The 14,928-nt window shown below is 49.3% G+C and overlaps 3 protein-coding genes across 3 annotated transcripts; 2 read left to right on the top strand and 1 right to left on the bottom strand.

Annotated features, from left to right (window-relative positions):
- Positions 1 to 69: 69 nt before the first annotated feature.
- On the bottom strand, positions 70 to 1,482 carry EDB91DRAFT_1153264 (uncharacterized protein). The gene is made up of 4 exons (XM_041319513.1): positions 1,236 to 1,482; positions 1,091 to 1,181; positions 742 to 1,032; positions 70 to 693 (listed from the first exon to the last, which is right to left on the bottom strand). Exons 3-4 carry the CDS (start codon positions 1,004 to 1,006, stop codon positions 419 to 421), a joined length of 540 nt encoding a protein of 179 aa, XP_041173669.1. The 5' UTR covers positions 1,007 to 1,032; positions 1,091 to 1,181; positions 1,236 to 1,482; the 3' UTR covers positions 70 to 418.
- Positions 1,483 to 1,773: 291 nt separating this feature from the next.
- On the top strand, positions 1,774 to 10,780 carry EDB91DRAFT_1238871 (armadillo-type protein; the record flags this gene model as incomplete). The annotated part of the gene is made up of 26 exons (XM_041321774.1): positions 1,774 to 1,936; positions 1,994 to 2,213; positions 2,265 to 2,649; positions 2,702 to 2,770; positions 2,826 to 2,937; positions 2,985 to 3,668; positions 3,720 to 3,906; positions 3,958 to 4,292; positions 4,349 to 4,476; positions 4,529 to 4,709; positions 4,767 to 5,125; positions 5,180 to 5,300; positions 5,350 to 5,550; positions 5,601 to 5,815; positions 5,868 to 6,021; positions 6,069 to 6,187; positions 6,237 to 6,269; positions 6,319 to 7,515; positions 7,563 to 8,207; positions 8,262 to 8,523; positions 8,574 to 8,647; positions 8,698 to 8,840; positions 8,889 to 9,129; positions 9,182 to 9,456; positions 9,512 to 10,363; positions 10,546 to 10,780. The coding sequence occupies 26 exons, from the start codon at positions 1,774 to 1,776 to the stop codon at positions 10,778 to 10,780; spliced, it is 7,590 nt and encodes a 2,529-aa protein (XP_041173668.1).
- Positions 10,781 to 13,103: 2,323 nt separating this feature from the next.
- EDB91DRAFT_708161 (uncharacterized protein) lies at positions 13,104 to 14,525 on the top strand. The gene is made up of 3 exons (XM_041328165.1): positions 13,104 to 13,456; positions 13,503 to 13,555; positions 13,606 to 14,525. The coding sequence occupies exons 1-3, from the start codon at positions 13,370 to 13,372 to the stop codon at positions 14,150 to 14,152; spliced, it is 687 nt and encodes a 228-aa protein (XP_041173667.1). The 5' UTR covers positions 13,104 to 13,369; the 3' UTR covers positions 14,153 to 14,525.
- The last annotated feature ends 403 nt before the right edge of the window (positions 14,526 to 14,928 follow it).

Genomic DNA, 14,928 nt, shown 5'->3' with positions numbered 1-14,928 from the left:
GGCCTTAGCTTGAGATGAGATCGCTCTCTAGAAGCTGCCACCAGCTAGAACTCTAAGTGTCCTTCCATTGCTGAACTAAATTTGAAATTGCAAACTGATATTCGGGATCCAGATCATCCAAGACAAAAAGTGATCGCACCTGGTACCGATCGTTTGATGATGCTATTGCAAGAACGCAGATCCTCTCGATATATTAACCACAAGTAGTTATGAAGTACAAGGGTGCTTATACATAGCGCATCCGTGCGCTTGAGCTGCGCCTTCACGGCGAATTACTCGAGTGACAAGTCAAAATTGAACGAGGGTGCTTGACAAAAGGCGGCTTGAAATATCACATCGAACGTAATAACGATGAAAAAGGCAAGGTGAAGGTGGTGATACGATGTAATCGACGAAACCAAAGGTAACGACTAGTCCTCTAAGCAGTTGAATGGGGCAGATGGTCTGCTGGAGGAGTATACAACGGCCACGTGTTTCCGTCTAGGCAGTAAGCGGGTGGAGGAGCCTCAAGATCTGGGTAAACTGGGGACAGCTCGCCTTTGTGCATACTGGAGCGATTGGATCGTGGCGGGGTGCGTAGCGGGGAGAGCTGACACTTGGGAACGGGGGTGATATAACTTTGTTTCGGATCTGGGTCCGAAAAGTCCCAAGAACCATCATCCTGCTGGAGAGCCACTCGCAACGGCTTCCGTACTGGAACAATAAGGATCGCACTTTTTTCTCGAGGGGCAGGAAACTCACTGAAATTGAACTTGGACTCGGTCGAGGGTCGAGCACAATCAGATGTGAGAATACGCCGCATCTGAGCGGGGGGAGCCGCATCAGCTGGTTTGCGACGCAGGCGTAGTAGAAGCCATGTGATGAGTCCGAAGAGGAAGACACCGACAACACCAACAGTCACGGCTACGGCCACAACATGCCCATCTGTCGGGTCAGGGAAGTCAAGGTCCGTCGGAGTGGGGGAGATGGAAGTATCCGTGGGACCTCCGTCGTGGGTGAAAGGCATGGATCGGACGCCTCAACGAAATTCTACTGAGCAAGCAATTGATCTGTTGGTCACAGCTCGGAAAGTCAATCAGTATGAACTCACCGGATGCAAACAAAAAATTGGCAAGTTTTACAAGGGGCTACGTTCGAACACAATCAACGAGTGATGGAAACGGTCAACAAGCAGCAATTATCTGTTGTTCGAATGAGCCGACTGCGTGCCCCAGAACGGCGGTGGAATTACATACGGGTTGACGGAAGATACTATATGCTGAATTAGGAAGGTCTAGTAGTTGATGACTGACCACCCGACCAGTCGACGGTGCTTGAAGGCTCGACGCGATACAAGCCTGCCTTGGGGGAAAAGTTGAGGGCAAAGGAGCGACGATGGACGTGGTGAGAGATCAAGAGACCTCACGAAATGTCTTGATTCTCTTGTTATAAGCGTACTTTCCTCCATTTCGCTCTAAGGGTTGGCTTCCTTGTGCTTCGATCTCGGGTCTAATTGGGTTAGTGTGCGAAAAATATCATTTATTATGCAACGTTCCAGTGCATTTTCGGCCCCGATAGTTTCTCAAGATCCCGATCCTCACGTGACTCTACAAACTTCCAAAGCTTCTTCACTCGAGAAACCACTGGCACAGTACTTGTTAGCATTATTACTGTGTTTTCATCCTGCCTCACAAAACATCATTAACAAAGCTCAAGGCGAGACAACGCCGATCGGAATCCTCAGGTAAACCTGATATCGAGTCGTGGTTGGTCTCCACAATTCCATCACACGAGATGGATGATCAGGATACGAGCGGACAGACATGGACCCGAGATCTCGTGCTGGAGGACTGGCAGAAGGCTATGCAGATCGCCCAGGGGAAACTTTTAACCAGCAGTACCAGAATTCGCCGATTGTTTTTGCAGGAGGAACTCTTATGGCTTGCGACTAATGGAGGCATGTATTGCAGCTCATAGTAGTCAATCAGCATTGTAATCTCAGATCGTTTTCAAGGACTGAGCCTGAGGCAGATCATGGATATTTTCAAACTCCTCACACAAACATACCCCCGATACGTTGATTCCGCCTCCCGCGACGCCGTCGAGGAAGTGGGAATGGCGCTGATTGAGAAGGATGAGACAGCTGATGCTGGCCAAAAGATGGGTGTCACAGAGCAGGTTCTAGGGTGGCTTGCGAATGAAGTGTCCCAGATAGCTAAGCGTGGTTCACCAAGGTCTGCCTCCCATCTCTCACCTCCAGATGGCGGCTGATGTTGGCGAATCAGCACATATGCCCCTGCAGATATTTTCGTTCTCTTGAGCTGGGCATGTGGCCTTTATGCGACATGTCTGCGATTCTCTCCTGACTTTACATCTTCCTCTCTGTGGAGAGTGCTCGTCGAGATCTTTGCGACGCTTCTTGATATGCAGCTGAACCACTCTACGCGAACAAAACCAACTATGCAGAAAAGTGCCCTTGTCCGTACGCGCAGAGCACTCCGGTCTGCACCGGAAGTGCTTCCCGCTCTCATGACAACACTGACTGCACAGGCAAAGTCTAGCCAAGCTCCTCTCATACAGATTTCGTTGTTGAGCACTGCTGTGGATGTGACACTTCGCCTGAAAAATGTGAAGGACGAATCGCTTACCCAAATCCCTCCTGCAATCAAGGTAAAATAATCATCGATCTTCCGGATGTGGTACATGCTAAATGCGATGCTAGGATGCCATTCTCGATCTTTACACCACTTGCGTCGTGATGTCCAAAAATCCCGTTCCATCGCACTCTTCTGTAAGGTGCCTAAATGTTGTCATTTGATATGAAATCTCAATATACACTATGACAGAGTGCGCTTCATGATTTCATAGGGACTTGTATAACCCCGAGCGATCTAACAGCAACTGTGTTACCAACTACGGAGAAGGCCCTTTTACGATCACCAGAATATTCACTAAGCGGTACGTCTATGCATCAGGATTATCACTTTCTGACGAACTGCTTGCAGTGATCGCAGACTTCCTACTCGCGTACTCTCACACCCTCGACTCCACCACATTCAAAAAACTCCTCACTGCCTCCTTGAACTCTGCCAAGTCCAATAACCCTGTCGTGCGCACGAATGCCACGGGGCTTTTTAAGGTTTTAATCTCCAAGGACATTGACTCCACCAACGCCAATGCGGCTCTCACGGATGTTTTGGCGCTTCCCAAGGCTGGTAAAACTACTGGCCCTGAGCATCGGCTCACGCTTTATGCAATGCTAGCCGCGATGCCACCAAGCGCTGCAGTTTCGGTCACTGTAGTGCAGAATGTACCTCTGTTGCTCGTGAAGGAAACGAATGATGCGGCTGTTGGGGTACTGGCGTCAATTATGGCCATTCATCTCACTTTCATCCTCAAGGCAAATATTGAAGCGCCTGCAGACACGACGACTATGATTGCGAAGGAGATAACCAATCCGAAGCCCGTTATTAGGAGAGCCTTTGTATCGATCACTGGGTCGGCGCTCTGGAACGCTGACACGGTGGACACTGACGCTGTCTTCGCTTTTTCATCGGGAGTAACAAGTGCTCTTGAGACGAACTTGAAGATTGTGACCGCGAATCCTCTGACTGCGGCAGTGGGTCCATTAGAGGGATATATTGCCCTTGCTTTGCTCATGGGTCCACTAGCAAATACGGGAAAGTTCAGTATGTTCACTCCCTTCGGTAGACCCTGCGTTTCGTACTCATTTATCTCAGGCGATATCGTAGCCCGCAATGCATCTATCGAAGTTCTCACTGGCACACAGGCCAAGCCGTCATTCATGATCTCGGATAAAATATACCAAAAGCTGACAGACGCAGGAGACGAATTGTGGCTACTGCGTGCTGTGAACCTGTCTCTTTTCCGCCTGAAGAACGAACTGGGTAAAAGCGAGCATTTACGGCAAGTTTAATTGTTTTACATGACTTCTTTCGTTTTGACATTTCCTCTCAGGTTGCAAATCGGCTCCGTTTTTGTTCATCTCTCCATTCACTCGCAGTCATCTGAGGTTCGCAGAGCAACAATTCAGACTATTGAAGCCGCTGTTGCACTCCTGCCACAGCTCGTCAGTTTGATCCTGCGTGAAGCGCTGACAGTGTCTTTGATCAAAGAAAAGTCGAGTGCCATCAAGAGCGTACCAGTCAGAGAGGAGGCTGAAAAACCTGTAGACAAGCAGCGAAGGTATGCAGCACTGCTACTGTCCTGCGGCGGTAAGGAAGAGGCAGCTGCAGGAGAGAAAGACGAACAACTGGTAGACCTTATCGTCCTAGCGCATCACTCTGCTATCTGTGAGCTTCATTTATTACTCGATCGACTGTCGCTAAGGATCCTAAAAACGCACTAGGTCCTCCATCCCGGCTGCTATGGATTGAGTTGTGTCAGAAGGCTAGCGTAGACCCGCATAATTTAATTTCCCGGCGTGTTGATCAGGCGATGACGAGCATTTTGACGGCATCTGCCATCGATTCGAAGGTATTTTATTATTTTGAACTCAAGGCGGTGTTACTTATTTATGCACTTCAAGTTTGGCTTTGCAGATGCGAGCTATCAAGCAACCAGCACATTGGCGTTTGTTTGTCCCGAAAATGTATTACCGAAGGTTACAGAGCAGTTACGCGCTGACATTAACTCTTCGACTATTAATGCCCTATCCGAGGCTGAATTCGGTATCTGGGAAACACCAGAAGGGACAACCTACGTCGATGGTGAGTAAATAAATCATGGAAACTACGTCATATTCATTGCGTTCTTTTTCTTGATAGTTCTCTCCTCTCAAAAGTCCGAGGAGGGTCCCAAAAAGGGAAAAGACGCTGACATTGCCCGCTGGGAGGCCGAACTTCGTAAATCGCTTGCGAACAAGAAGGGTGCTGCGCCAGCTACGCTATCGAAGCAAGCTCAAGCGCTCGTACAAGCACAGCTGGACAAGGAAGCAATTGTGCGGCAGCGAGTCACCACTATCAAACTCAATCTGCAACGAGGGCTTTCCTTTGTTCAGAGTTTGGCGTCCATCAATGTCCCCGAGTTGCGTATGTACGTTTCGGTCATTTTATCGCTCTTGTTGGAAGGAGCTATGGGTCAGGGAACAAGGCTTGTCGGGTCGCAAGCATTTGAAGCGTACTTAGTAGGTTTGTATTGGTTTTTTTCGTGCAGTTTGTACTTATTTCTTCCATACTAGGACCTCGCCAAATGCTGCTCAGCACGTTTGGACACGTTCCGTAAGTGGGTTGGTGTGGCCACATTGCGAAGCCTTGAGATAGCATCGGTACCTGAGGAACTGAGGGCTGAACGACTGAGCTGTGAGTTTTGTCTGTCAGAAAAACAAGTCGCGTATTCACATATCTCCAGCTCTTGTGCTACGCGTTCTTTACCGCCTGCGATCGCTGTCAGAGCAAGCTCCATTTGATGCTGCAACTTTCTCCTATGCATTCCCTCTCCTTGCGCAGGTGTTGCTGAAGGGTGGTGTAGACGTTGGGGAAGATGACGACGACGAAGCACTTGAACAAGTCACTCTCGTGCTTGACATCATCAAGTTTCACTGCACCGAATGTTTGTCTTCGGTATAAGAGTTGATTTATTTCTAATATTCTTCCCTACAGTTTCGGATGCAGCATTTCCCCGCAAAGCAACCATGGAGCATGTCATTCACGTCATTAGGCACCAGCCGCGACTTAGCAAGGAAGCCTCATCTGTTCTCATTGACCTCGGAGAGGCTGTGCAATCGAATGCGACCCGCGATGAGGTTGGTGTGCTTATTAATGGCACACTATTACAAGAGGTCTATGTCAGGAACGGTTGTCTGCAGGCGATCCAGGTCAGTATCATTCACGTATGATTTGGCTACCTTCTGTTCATCATTTTCCCAGCCATTCGACTTGACCGATCTCGATTGGTCTCCGCAACTTTGGATAGCCTGCCACGACGATGACGAACAGAATGCCCGTCTCGCGAACCACGTGTGGGAAGATAACGGCCTGGATGTGCCAGAAGATTTCCTTGATAAGCTCATGAACTATCTGGGTATGCAGCTCCTGTTTCCGAATATCAAATTCTAATGTAGCTACCAGAGCACAACAATGCGTACGTGCGAACTAGCGCAGCATCGGCAATTGCGGAGGCCGTGATATATTGGCCTCGAAAGAGTGCATTGACCGTGGCTGCTCTGCAAGACTTTTACCGAGAGAAGGTATGATCACTCATCCTTATTTGTGTACTCGGCTCTTACCAGTATAAAGGCCAAGATCCTTGCACCTGAGTTCGACGAATATGTGAGTGCCATGACGAGCTTTCTGATCGTGATCTTGATTTGGTGTGCAGGGCATGGTTATTGCTTCCAGCCTCGATCGCTCCGATCCCTGGGCTACCCGTGTGGCAGTTGCCCTTGCATTTGAGCACTTGGCTCAATCATTCACCGAGGATCAGATCGAACCATTCTTCGTATTCTTGGTTAAGGACGAAGCACTAGGTGACAGGTCGCCGGATGTGTGCCGTGGCATGCTTCGGGCTGGAACAGCCGTCATCGACATTCATGGCTCGAAACGGCTTGCGGGTCTACTCTCAACTTTTGAAGAACATCTAGCTGGCCCGAGTCCCGCCAACGAAACTGGAGATCAAATCAAAGAGGCCGTCGTCATTTTGTTCGGACGTGTCGCCAGGCATCTCGATGCCTCAGACCCACGTATTCCCATCATTGTAGACCGATTGGTCGAAGCACTCAAGACACCAGCAGAACAAGTCCAAATAGCTGTTTCTGACTGCCTTGTCCCCCTAGTAAAGCTCATGGGTCCAGGCGTTCGCAAACTTGTTGACCATTTGTTCGAGGAACTCTTTAATGGATCGAAATACGCTAGTCGACGGGGAGCTGCCTATGGTCTTGCAGGTACCATCAAGGGTTTGGGAGTGGGCGCCATGAAAGAATACGATGTCATCAACCACCTCCGGACAGCTGCCGAGGATAAGAAACGATTCGAAACGCGTCAAGGTGCAATGTTTGCATTCGAAACTCTGTCAAATACGCTCGGTCGACTCTTCGAGCCCTACATCACGTTTATGCTCCCCATTCTGCTAACCGCGTTCGGTGACACGACAGCAGATGTACGCGAGGCTGCTCAGGATGCGGCAAGAGTAATCATGGGAAATATGTCTGGATATGGCGTCAAGCTCATTCTCCCTTCCTTACTGTCTGGTTTGGACGAGAAACAGTGGAGATCCAAAAAGGGTTCCATCGAATTGATGGGTATGATGGCTTACTGCTCGCCCCGACAACTATCACTATCACTGCCCATTGTCATTCCACGCCTTACTGGTGTTCTGACAGATACGCATGCTCAGGTCAAAGCTGCGGCCAACAAGAGTCTGAAACAATTTGGAGAAGTCATTAATAACCCTGAAATCCAGGCCCTTGTTCCGACGCTGCTGAAGGCGCTTGTGGATCCTGCGAAGACGACAAACGCTTTGTCAGCCCTCCTGAAGACATCATTCATGCACTACATCGATCACTCCTCTCTGGCGCTGGTAAGCTGCTGCTTCACGTTGATGTTCTCGTAGCTTATAGGTCGCAGGTCATACCGATAATTGAGCGTGGATTGCGGGAACGAGGAACAGAGGGTAAGAAGAGGGCCGCTCAAATTGTTGGAAATCTCGCATCTTTGACGGACTCCAAGGATTTCGTTCCGTACTTGTCTTCACTCTTGCCCTTGGTGCACGTCGTCCTGGTTGATCCCGTGCCAGAAGCACGCGCGACTGCTGCCAAGGCGCTCGGGACACTTGTTGAACGTCTTGGAGAAGCACACTTCCCCGACGTTGTTCCCGGGCTTTTGAGAACACTCAAGACCGATACTTCGGGTGTTGATCGGCAAGGTGCGGCTCAGGGCCTCAGCGAAGTACTGTCCGGACTCGGTATGGAGCGACTTGAGGGCCTTCTCCCTGACATCATCGCCAACGCTCAGTCCCCGCGGAGTACAGTCAGGGAAGGTTTCATGTCTCTCCTCGTGTATCTACCTGCCACCTTCGGCGCTCGATTCCAACCACATTTGCCGAAAATCATATCCCCCATTTTAAGCGGACTGTCTGATACAGAAGAGTACGTTCGCGAAGCTGCTATGCGAGCAGGGCGGATGATTGTCACCAATTACTCCACCAAGGCGATTGACTTGCTCCTGCCTGAGCTTGAGCAGGGCATGTTCGATGCCGGCTGGCGCATTAGGGTGAGTACTTGTTTTGCAGCATATCTTTACAGGACTTGAAGCACCGGTTGTTAGCAATCTTCGATTACCCTGGTTGGAGAACTTTTATTCAAGGTATCAGGTATCAGTGGAAAGGCTGAAGTTGAAGACGAAGAAGTAGTTGCCGAAGCTGCAGCTGCAGAATCTTCTCGCCGCGCTCTCACAGAGGTTCTTGGAGAAGAACGTCGCAACCGTATTTTGTCGGCATTATATCTTGCAAGACAAGATGCAGTCAACGTTGTACGTCAGTCTTCCATTCACATCTGGAAGGCACTTGTGCACAACACGCCTCGCACTGGTGAGTCACGTGGATATATTCACTGGTCGCAATTGACGATGGCGACGTAGTACGCGAAATTCTTCCGGAGCTGGTTGGTCAGTTGGTGAAACTTTACTCCAGTCAGGAGTTCGAACAGCAAGAGGTGCGTCTATGCTGCACGTTCAGATATTTCTGTTGATCCCTTGCTTCAAGACTGCTACTCGTACCACGACAGAACTAAGTCGCAAGTCTGGCGAAAAGGTTCTGGGGGAAATTTTCACAATTCTTCATGCCAAGTCGCATTCTCCTGATATATGTACCCGTGAAGGCGTTTGCCTTATGCTGTGCGACGTCATGTAAGGACCCTTCTTCACTCTCCTTGCACAGAATCTCACTGCGTTTAGGGAGAGTACATCCGATGCGCAACGTGAGGGTCATGAAAATGAGATTATCAACATGGTTCGCACCTCTCTTGTGGACGATGACGCTACGGTACGTTCGGCGGCCGCGAAGGCATTTGATGTACTTCAAGAGCATCTCGGCGCAAAAGCGATTGACCAGACGATCCCCACCTTGTTGGAAGCTTTGCGTCAGCCTGGTGCAGGCTCTGACACTGCACTTCAAGCCTTGAGGGAGGTCATGTCGGTATGTATCATCCATTTCGTTTGTGAGCAAGAATGTACTTAACCAATTGAAGGTCCGCGCGTCTACTGTGTTCCCTGTTCTCATCCCAACCTTGATTGCCACACCTATGACGGTTTTCAATGCCAGAGCTCTGGCGTCTCTTGTCACCGTTGCTGGAAATGCCTTGAGCAAGCGCCTGATCGTCATTCTTGGAGCATTAGTGAAGGTTTTAGAGGGAGGCCAAGATGATGAACTACGGAACGCTATTGATGAGGCCCTGCGCGCACTTTTGGCCTCAATAGAAGACCCGGAAGGGTTGAACACTTTGATGTTGCTCCTTCTTGGATGGTCAGTTGTCTCCGCTCTGTAAGCTTGCACATACACTGATCGTCTTCTGCTTCAGGGCCAAGAATGATGCGCCAAAACGTCGGATTAGTTCCTGCAATCTCTTTGCAGTGTTCTGCGAGGAGTCTGATCTCGATTCTTCGTTATACCGCATTGATTGGGTTCGACAACTTGTTTCTCTCTTTGACGACCAAGAGGTTCCAGTCCACACTGCTGCTTGGCAGGCATTTGATATATTCGTCAAGTCGGTGCCCAAGGACGAGCTAGAGTCCCTCGTGGTCCCCCTGCGTCGGACGATCGAGAGTACTGGTGCACCTGGCCGTTATGTTCCTGGTTTCAGCCTGCAAAAGGGCGTGGCACCTACCGTCCCTATCATTATTGCTGGTCTTACGACTGGCAGCAACGAGCAGCGCGAAAATGCAGCCTACGCTATTGGTGACTTGGTGGAACGGACAGAGGAGTCTGCTATCAAACCTTTCGTAGTGCCATTCACTGGGCCCCTCATTCGTGTTGCAACACAGGCCACCACATATCCCCCTGGTGTGAAGACTGCCATCATCAGTGCACTGGCTTCCATGCTCGAGAGAATTCCTGGTCATGTTAAACCGTTCTTCCCTCAGCTTCAGCGCACGTTCGTCAAGGCGATCAGCGATGCATCCTCCGCCGTCGTACGAACTCGTGCAGCAGATGCTTTGGGGATTCTTATGCGCAGCCAGCCAAGGGTGGATCCCGTTGTCACGGAACTTATCACTGGTGCAAGATCCAGCGATGAGGAGATTGCTGCCAGCTTCGTTCTTGCATTGTCGAACGTCGTGAAGAGTGCCTCCGCGCACGGTGGTATCGGAGATAAGGCTAGAGAATCGTGTATTGAACTTGTGAATGACGCATTCCGGGAAACACACGAGGGTAGGTTTGCACGAGGATTCGGACTTGTCTCACCCTTATACTAAGGAATTTCATAGACCACTACGTCCAAGGCGATAGCGTCGTTGGTAGCCTCCTTGTCAGCAAATCCGCAGTCACTGAAACCGATTGTAAAGTATGTGAAAGAATGCTCCCATCTGCCCTTCAAGCACTGATCAACATCGCTAGTGCATACTTGATCTCTGGAACACCTCCATCAACGCTAGCATCGCATATCATTTTGGCCGTCCTAGCTCCCGATTCAGACGACTATCTAGAGCCAGCGGCAACGTTGTTCGCCAAACTCGGGCTCTTGCGCAGCGTGGCTCTGAAGGTCAAAGAAAGTGCTGCCAACGAACGCCCCACTATATCAAGACCTGCGAGAGAAGCCAGAGATATCTTGAAAAACTATGGTGGCAGATGAGGAGAGCCTTGCTGGGATATTCTGATGTACTTTTGGGTGTGCTATCATCACTGAGATCTGTGATCCATGTTATGAATTAGGCTCGTGTTATCAAGAGGAAACTTAAGTTACTCTCAAGTACTGCAGTCCCCATACTCAAAATACAGCCTAATGTTTTCATTTACCACTAATAATGCACGACTCCAGCACCTTCTCGCAGCCGTGGCAGCCTACCTCAAGCTTCTGTCCCCATGACTACCTCGCTGTTATAATATAATGTAGTAGGCCAGATTCACGCAAGGAAGTTGTCTGGGTCCTCTACAAGTGATATTTTGCATGCATTTTGCTTCTTCCCGCTGCTTCCGATAACGCTCACCCCAAGACGTGTCATCCTAGTGAGGCCCTCAACTCTCCTCCCATCCTCCATTGTATTATTCTCGTCCTCCACTGCCTCGTGACACCTGCTGTTGCCTACCCTTACCTCCTATCGGATGTTGATGAGATTCGATTGAAGTCTATTGAAGACCCGGAAAAAAGCAAGTCGCCCCTAGAATCTGGCATCTACCTCTTGCTGCACATACTGTGCATACTCTGTTTGCATCAGGCTCGGACCTGAACTTCCATGAGGACAATACCTGACAGTAGACGGGGACTACGCATATTTTGATGTGTATAGCATCTTTCTCTCTCCTCCTCTGTAATGGTACGGGCTTTAACACAACAATCTAGGAACCTCGCACCCACTTCCTCGCACCCACTTCCTTAAATGGTCGCTAACCCTAAATTGACAATTATACTGTGGTTTTTAAAATACTTTGCCAGTCCTCGGCGACTCCTTGCCACATCGATACTCATCGATATCACTCATGACCAGAAAATACGGTGAATGCCTGTTTCAGTTATTTCATGCGCGCTTACCGGAATACATCATATCAACCAGCACTGCAAATGGTACTTTGTGAATCGAGTTTACTGGACGACCAGCAAGGCACGCCAGCAGACGCCAGCCTGCGAATTTGGTCCAGTAACCGAGCACACGGTTTGACATATCTTACAAGATCCTAGCCTATCCTAGCTCACGAGTCATAAAATAAGCGTGCGCGCGCCACATTTCTCTCGAAAAATCTCTGCCTCGTGCCCGTCCCGACATTCGAGGATTCATGGGCTAATGGCCACCCACCCGCCTCACCAGTGTATTTTTGTATGATTTGGCGTACATTGGGCATTTGCATGACATCTGTCGTATATTCGTTGAGTGCTAGGATCTCATACGGATATGCCGATTATGGCTAAATCGTGGTGACATTCTATAGCATTAATATTGTCCTCACAGCTGCCGGCCGGATCCCGCGCGAGTATTCCCACAGCGTGTATCCCGCCGACTAGTTTCGCTTTTCGACAAGCTCAGTTAGCCTCCTCCGCCTAGACTTTCTATGCATCCTGCTCAGTGGGCATACAACAAATGTATCTTTTTTCCGACCCTGTCTTCGTGGATTTCGAAGTTCGTACTTTTTTTCGTCATCCAAACTCTCTAACAAGCAGGCATTCATATTAACAGCGTCCGAGAAATAAACTGGCAATATGGGGGTGCTGTGAGGTGCTGTGGGGATTTCAGGAGGTGGCACAGCGTCGGCGGTGATATTCACAATATGTTGCCAAGAACACAATGCGGATGTAAGTTATGTCGTGCGCGTTCTTCGTTCATCCTAAGTAGTCCCCCCGAAGATGCTGTTCAATTGTCCAATTTTAAAAATTACTTACGAGCAGTGCTTGGTTGGGTGGCGCCAATCAAACCCACGACGCCCTCCAGTGCGATGTCAGAAATGGCTGGTTCCCATGTTGCCATCCATCGAACTCAACAACCAACCTTCCCTGCACCGCGTCCTGTGCCACAGGTTCCTGCGGCATTCAATCGGGTGGCGTCCAATTTTACCAAGATCTCGACGAGTACTATGCTCTGACGGCAGGCGAGTATTAAAAATCTACGGGAAATCCAACTACATGTTACATCGACTGGCGTCAACTAGTGTTTGTTAAAATCTATGCAACAAAACAGTATCAATAATTCATCGAAGACTTAAGCACGAGGAACAAGGTGCGCTACTCAGATGTATGTTTCAGCACTCCGTCGGTTTTCATCATTCTCCGTCAGAACGGCCGATTGTCTGAGAGGCATTACCCTCGATCAGTGTGGGAAGGAACCGGATTCAACAGCCAACGACGAGGTCCTCACCCGTAATTTTTTTCCTATTCGTATCCTCCTTTAGAGAAAGCGGATCATACCAACCGTATCAAGCCACAAATACGAGGATGGGTTTTCCTATTCGTATCCTCCTTTAGAGAAAGCGGATCATACAAACCGTATCAAGCCACAAATACGAGGATGGGTTTTCCTGAAACAATTCGACAGATCCATTCTAGACCATCTCGCCAGTAGCGGCCATTGATCGCTTGGCTATGACATGTTTCCTGGTCGCATTCCTTGCGTAATGCGCGTCAATCAGAACTGCAAAGAATATATTCTCGCCCGGACCATCCGGCGTGCATTTTTTCATAAATACTTGGCACATTTAGGCCATAGCATTCATCATTCTCTTTAACAGTACAACCATGCTAAGCCAACTTGTGGTCAACCAGGAAGTCCCTGATGACGACGTTGATTATGTCTTTGTCAGTCCACCCACTAGTCTCGACATTGTAAGACTTCTCCAGACGGTCCCTTCTCACACTGATCGTTCCAAAGATATCTCCGGGTTCAATGACACCCAAACATGAGTTTGCAGAGCAGATGATTAAGTTAGTTCCTCCTAGCATTCTTCCCTACAGATATCTAATACCATGATTAGCCATCTTTCTGGCTCCTGGCATAACCCTCCAACGCTTGACAGCAGTACCCAGCACTACGATCCGGTCTTCAGAGTCACCAGCGTCGGCCACTCTGGGGCTCCTGCAATAGGAGGCAACTACTTCACGTCTTCCTCATACACTGGGCCATACAATGACATTCTATATCCGAGTCACTTTATGATGTCTCCGCCTCCGGCTGCGGAGTCTTCCCAATTTATATCTGCACCGCAACCCACCGACCAGCCGTATTATAATTTAATTCCACTGCAGCACCATCCCTCACCTCCACTCCCTCTGATGCCCTGCGGATGGCTATCTGAGGACAAGCCTTGCGGATTTACAGGGACTCTTGAGGAGTTCAAGGTCCATGGTAAAACGCGTCACTTTTCTGCGCCAGGGGATGCCCATATTGAATGTCTGTGGGATGGTTGCACGTACCATAAGCGTGGTGACCCTACAGTCCGTGCCATGCGGCGTGACTGCATCTGGCGTCATACTTGTGAGGCCCATTTGGGGTTGAAGAGGTTGAAGAAAAGGGGTACCTAGGTGTGCACGCCCCTGGGCTTTACATATTTATCTCGGTCTTGCTCATTGCACTTTGTCACCGCTAGCCATGTATTTTCTTGTGCCGTGTTGGATTCTAATATCCGCACTTGCTCTTTGTCTCTCGTTTCATAGCTTCTTTCCGAGATCCTTTACGTTTTCTGGTCTACGTTAAAATGAAGCGCAGTCGCCCGTTCATGTGACTCTCGATGGCTTCAATATTATATCTGCCGGTATTAGAACATGGGGGGCATTTGGTGCCTGCTAGGTACTCGTGCGGTCTACATTTAATCTGCAGTTAAAAATACAGCAAGAGAGGCCTGACATAGAAATCATCCCACGTTGTAAGACTTATGCAGTCTTCGCCTCACAAAGCGACTGTTATTTTAGTGTCAAAACCTGATGCCCTGGATTCTTAATTATGGATCTGAGAGCGTACACACTGCACACTACTGTGGACAATCATCCAGCACAACGACTGACCTTTAGAAGCATTTTCTTGTGATCGCCGGTTGTCCGTACTGTTTGATTTCCTTGGATAGCGGGGGACGAGGAAGACATAAGTGCATCTCTGCTGTAGATCTCTCCACAACGGAACATGGAAGTTACCGCAGAAAGATACACACCAATCCCCAAGGCTCTTGCCTTCAAACACGATGCCCGACGGATATAATCAGGGCAATTGTAGTGAACCTACCTCAGTCCGTCACCGCGAGCCTGAGGGTGAGTCGCTTCTTCTAGTCTCACCATACTTAGATGACTGACGGTTTACGTGCATG

The sequence above is a fragment of the Suillus paluster genome (assembly GCF_016628075.1).
Source record: "Suillus paluster strain FC165 chromosome Unknown EDB91scaffold_61, whole genome shotgun sequence".
In the NCBI taxonomy this organism is placed as follows: domain Eukaryota; kingdom Fungi; phylum Basidiomycota; class Agaricomycetes; order Boletales; family Suillaceae; genus Suillus; species Suillus paluster.
This window is presented reverse-complemented; position numbering and strand designations above follow the sequence as displayed.

Excerpts from the sequence above, each read along its gene's own strand:
- EDB91DRAFT_708161 (XM_041328165.1), top strand. The coding sequence starts at position 13,370 with ATGCTAAGCCAACTTGTGGTCAACCAGGAAGTCCCTGATGACGACGTT. Across the intron at positions 13,457-13,502 it reads CACCCACTAGTCTCGACATT|ATATCTCCGGGTTCAATGAC; the intron begins GTAAGACTTCTC and ends ATCGTTCCAAAG. Across the intron at positions 13,556-13,605 it reads TTTGCAGAGCAGATGATTAA|CCATCTTTCTGGCTCCTGGC; the intron begins GTTAGTTCCTCC and ends TACCATGATTAG.
- EDB91DRAFT_1153264 (XM_041319513.1), bottom strand. The coding sequence starts at position 1,006 with ATGCCTTTCACCCACGACGGAGGTCCCACGGATACTTCCATCTCCCCC. Across the intron at positions 694-741 it reads CGAGTCCAAGTTCAATTTCA|TACGGAAGCCGTTGCGAGTG; the intron begins GTGAGTTTCCTG and ends TTATTGTTCCAG.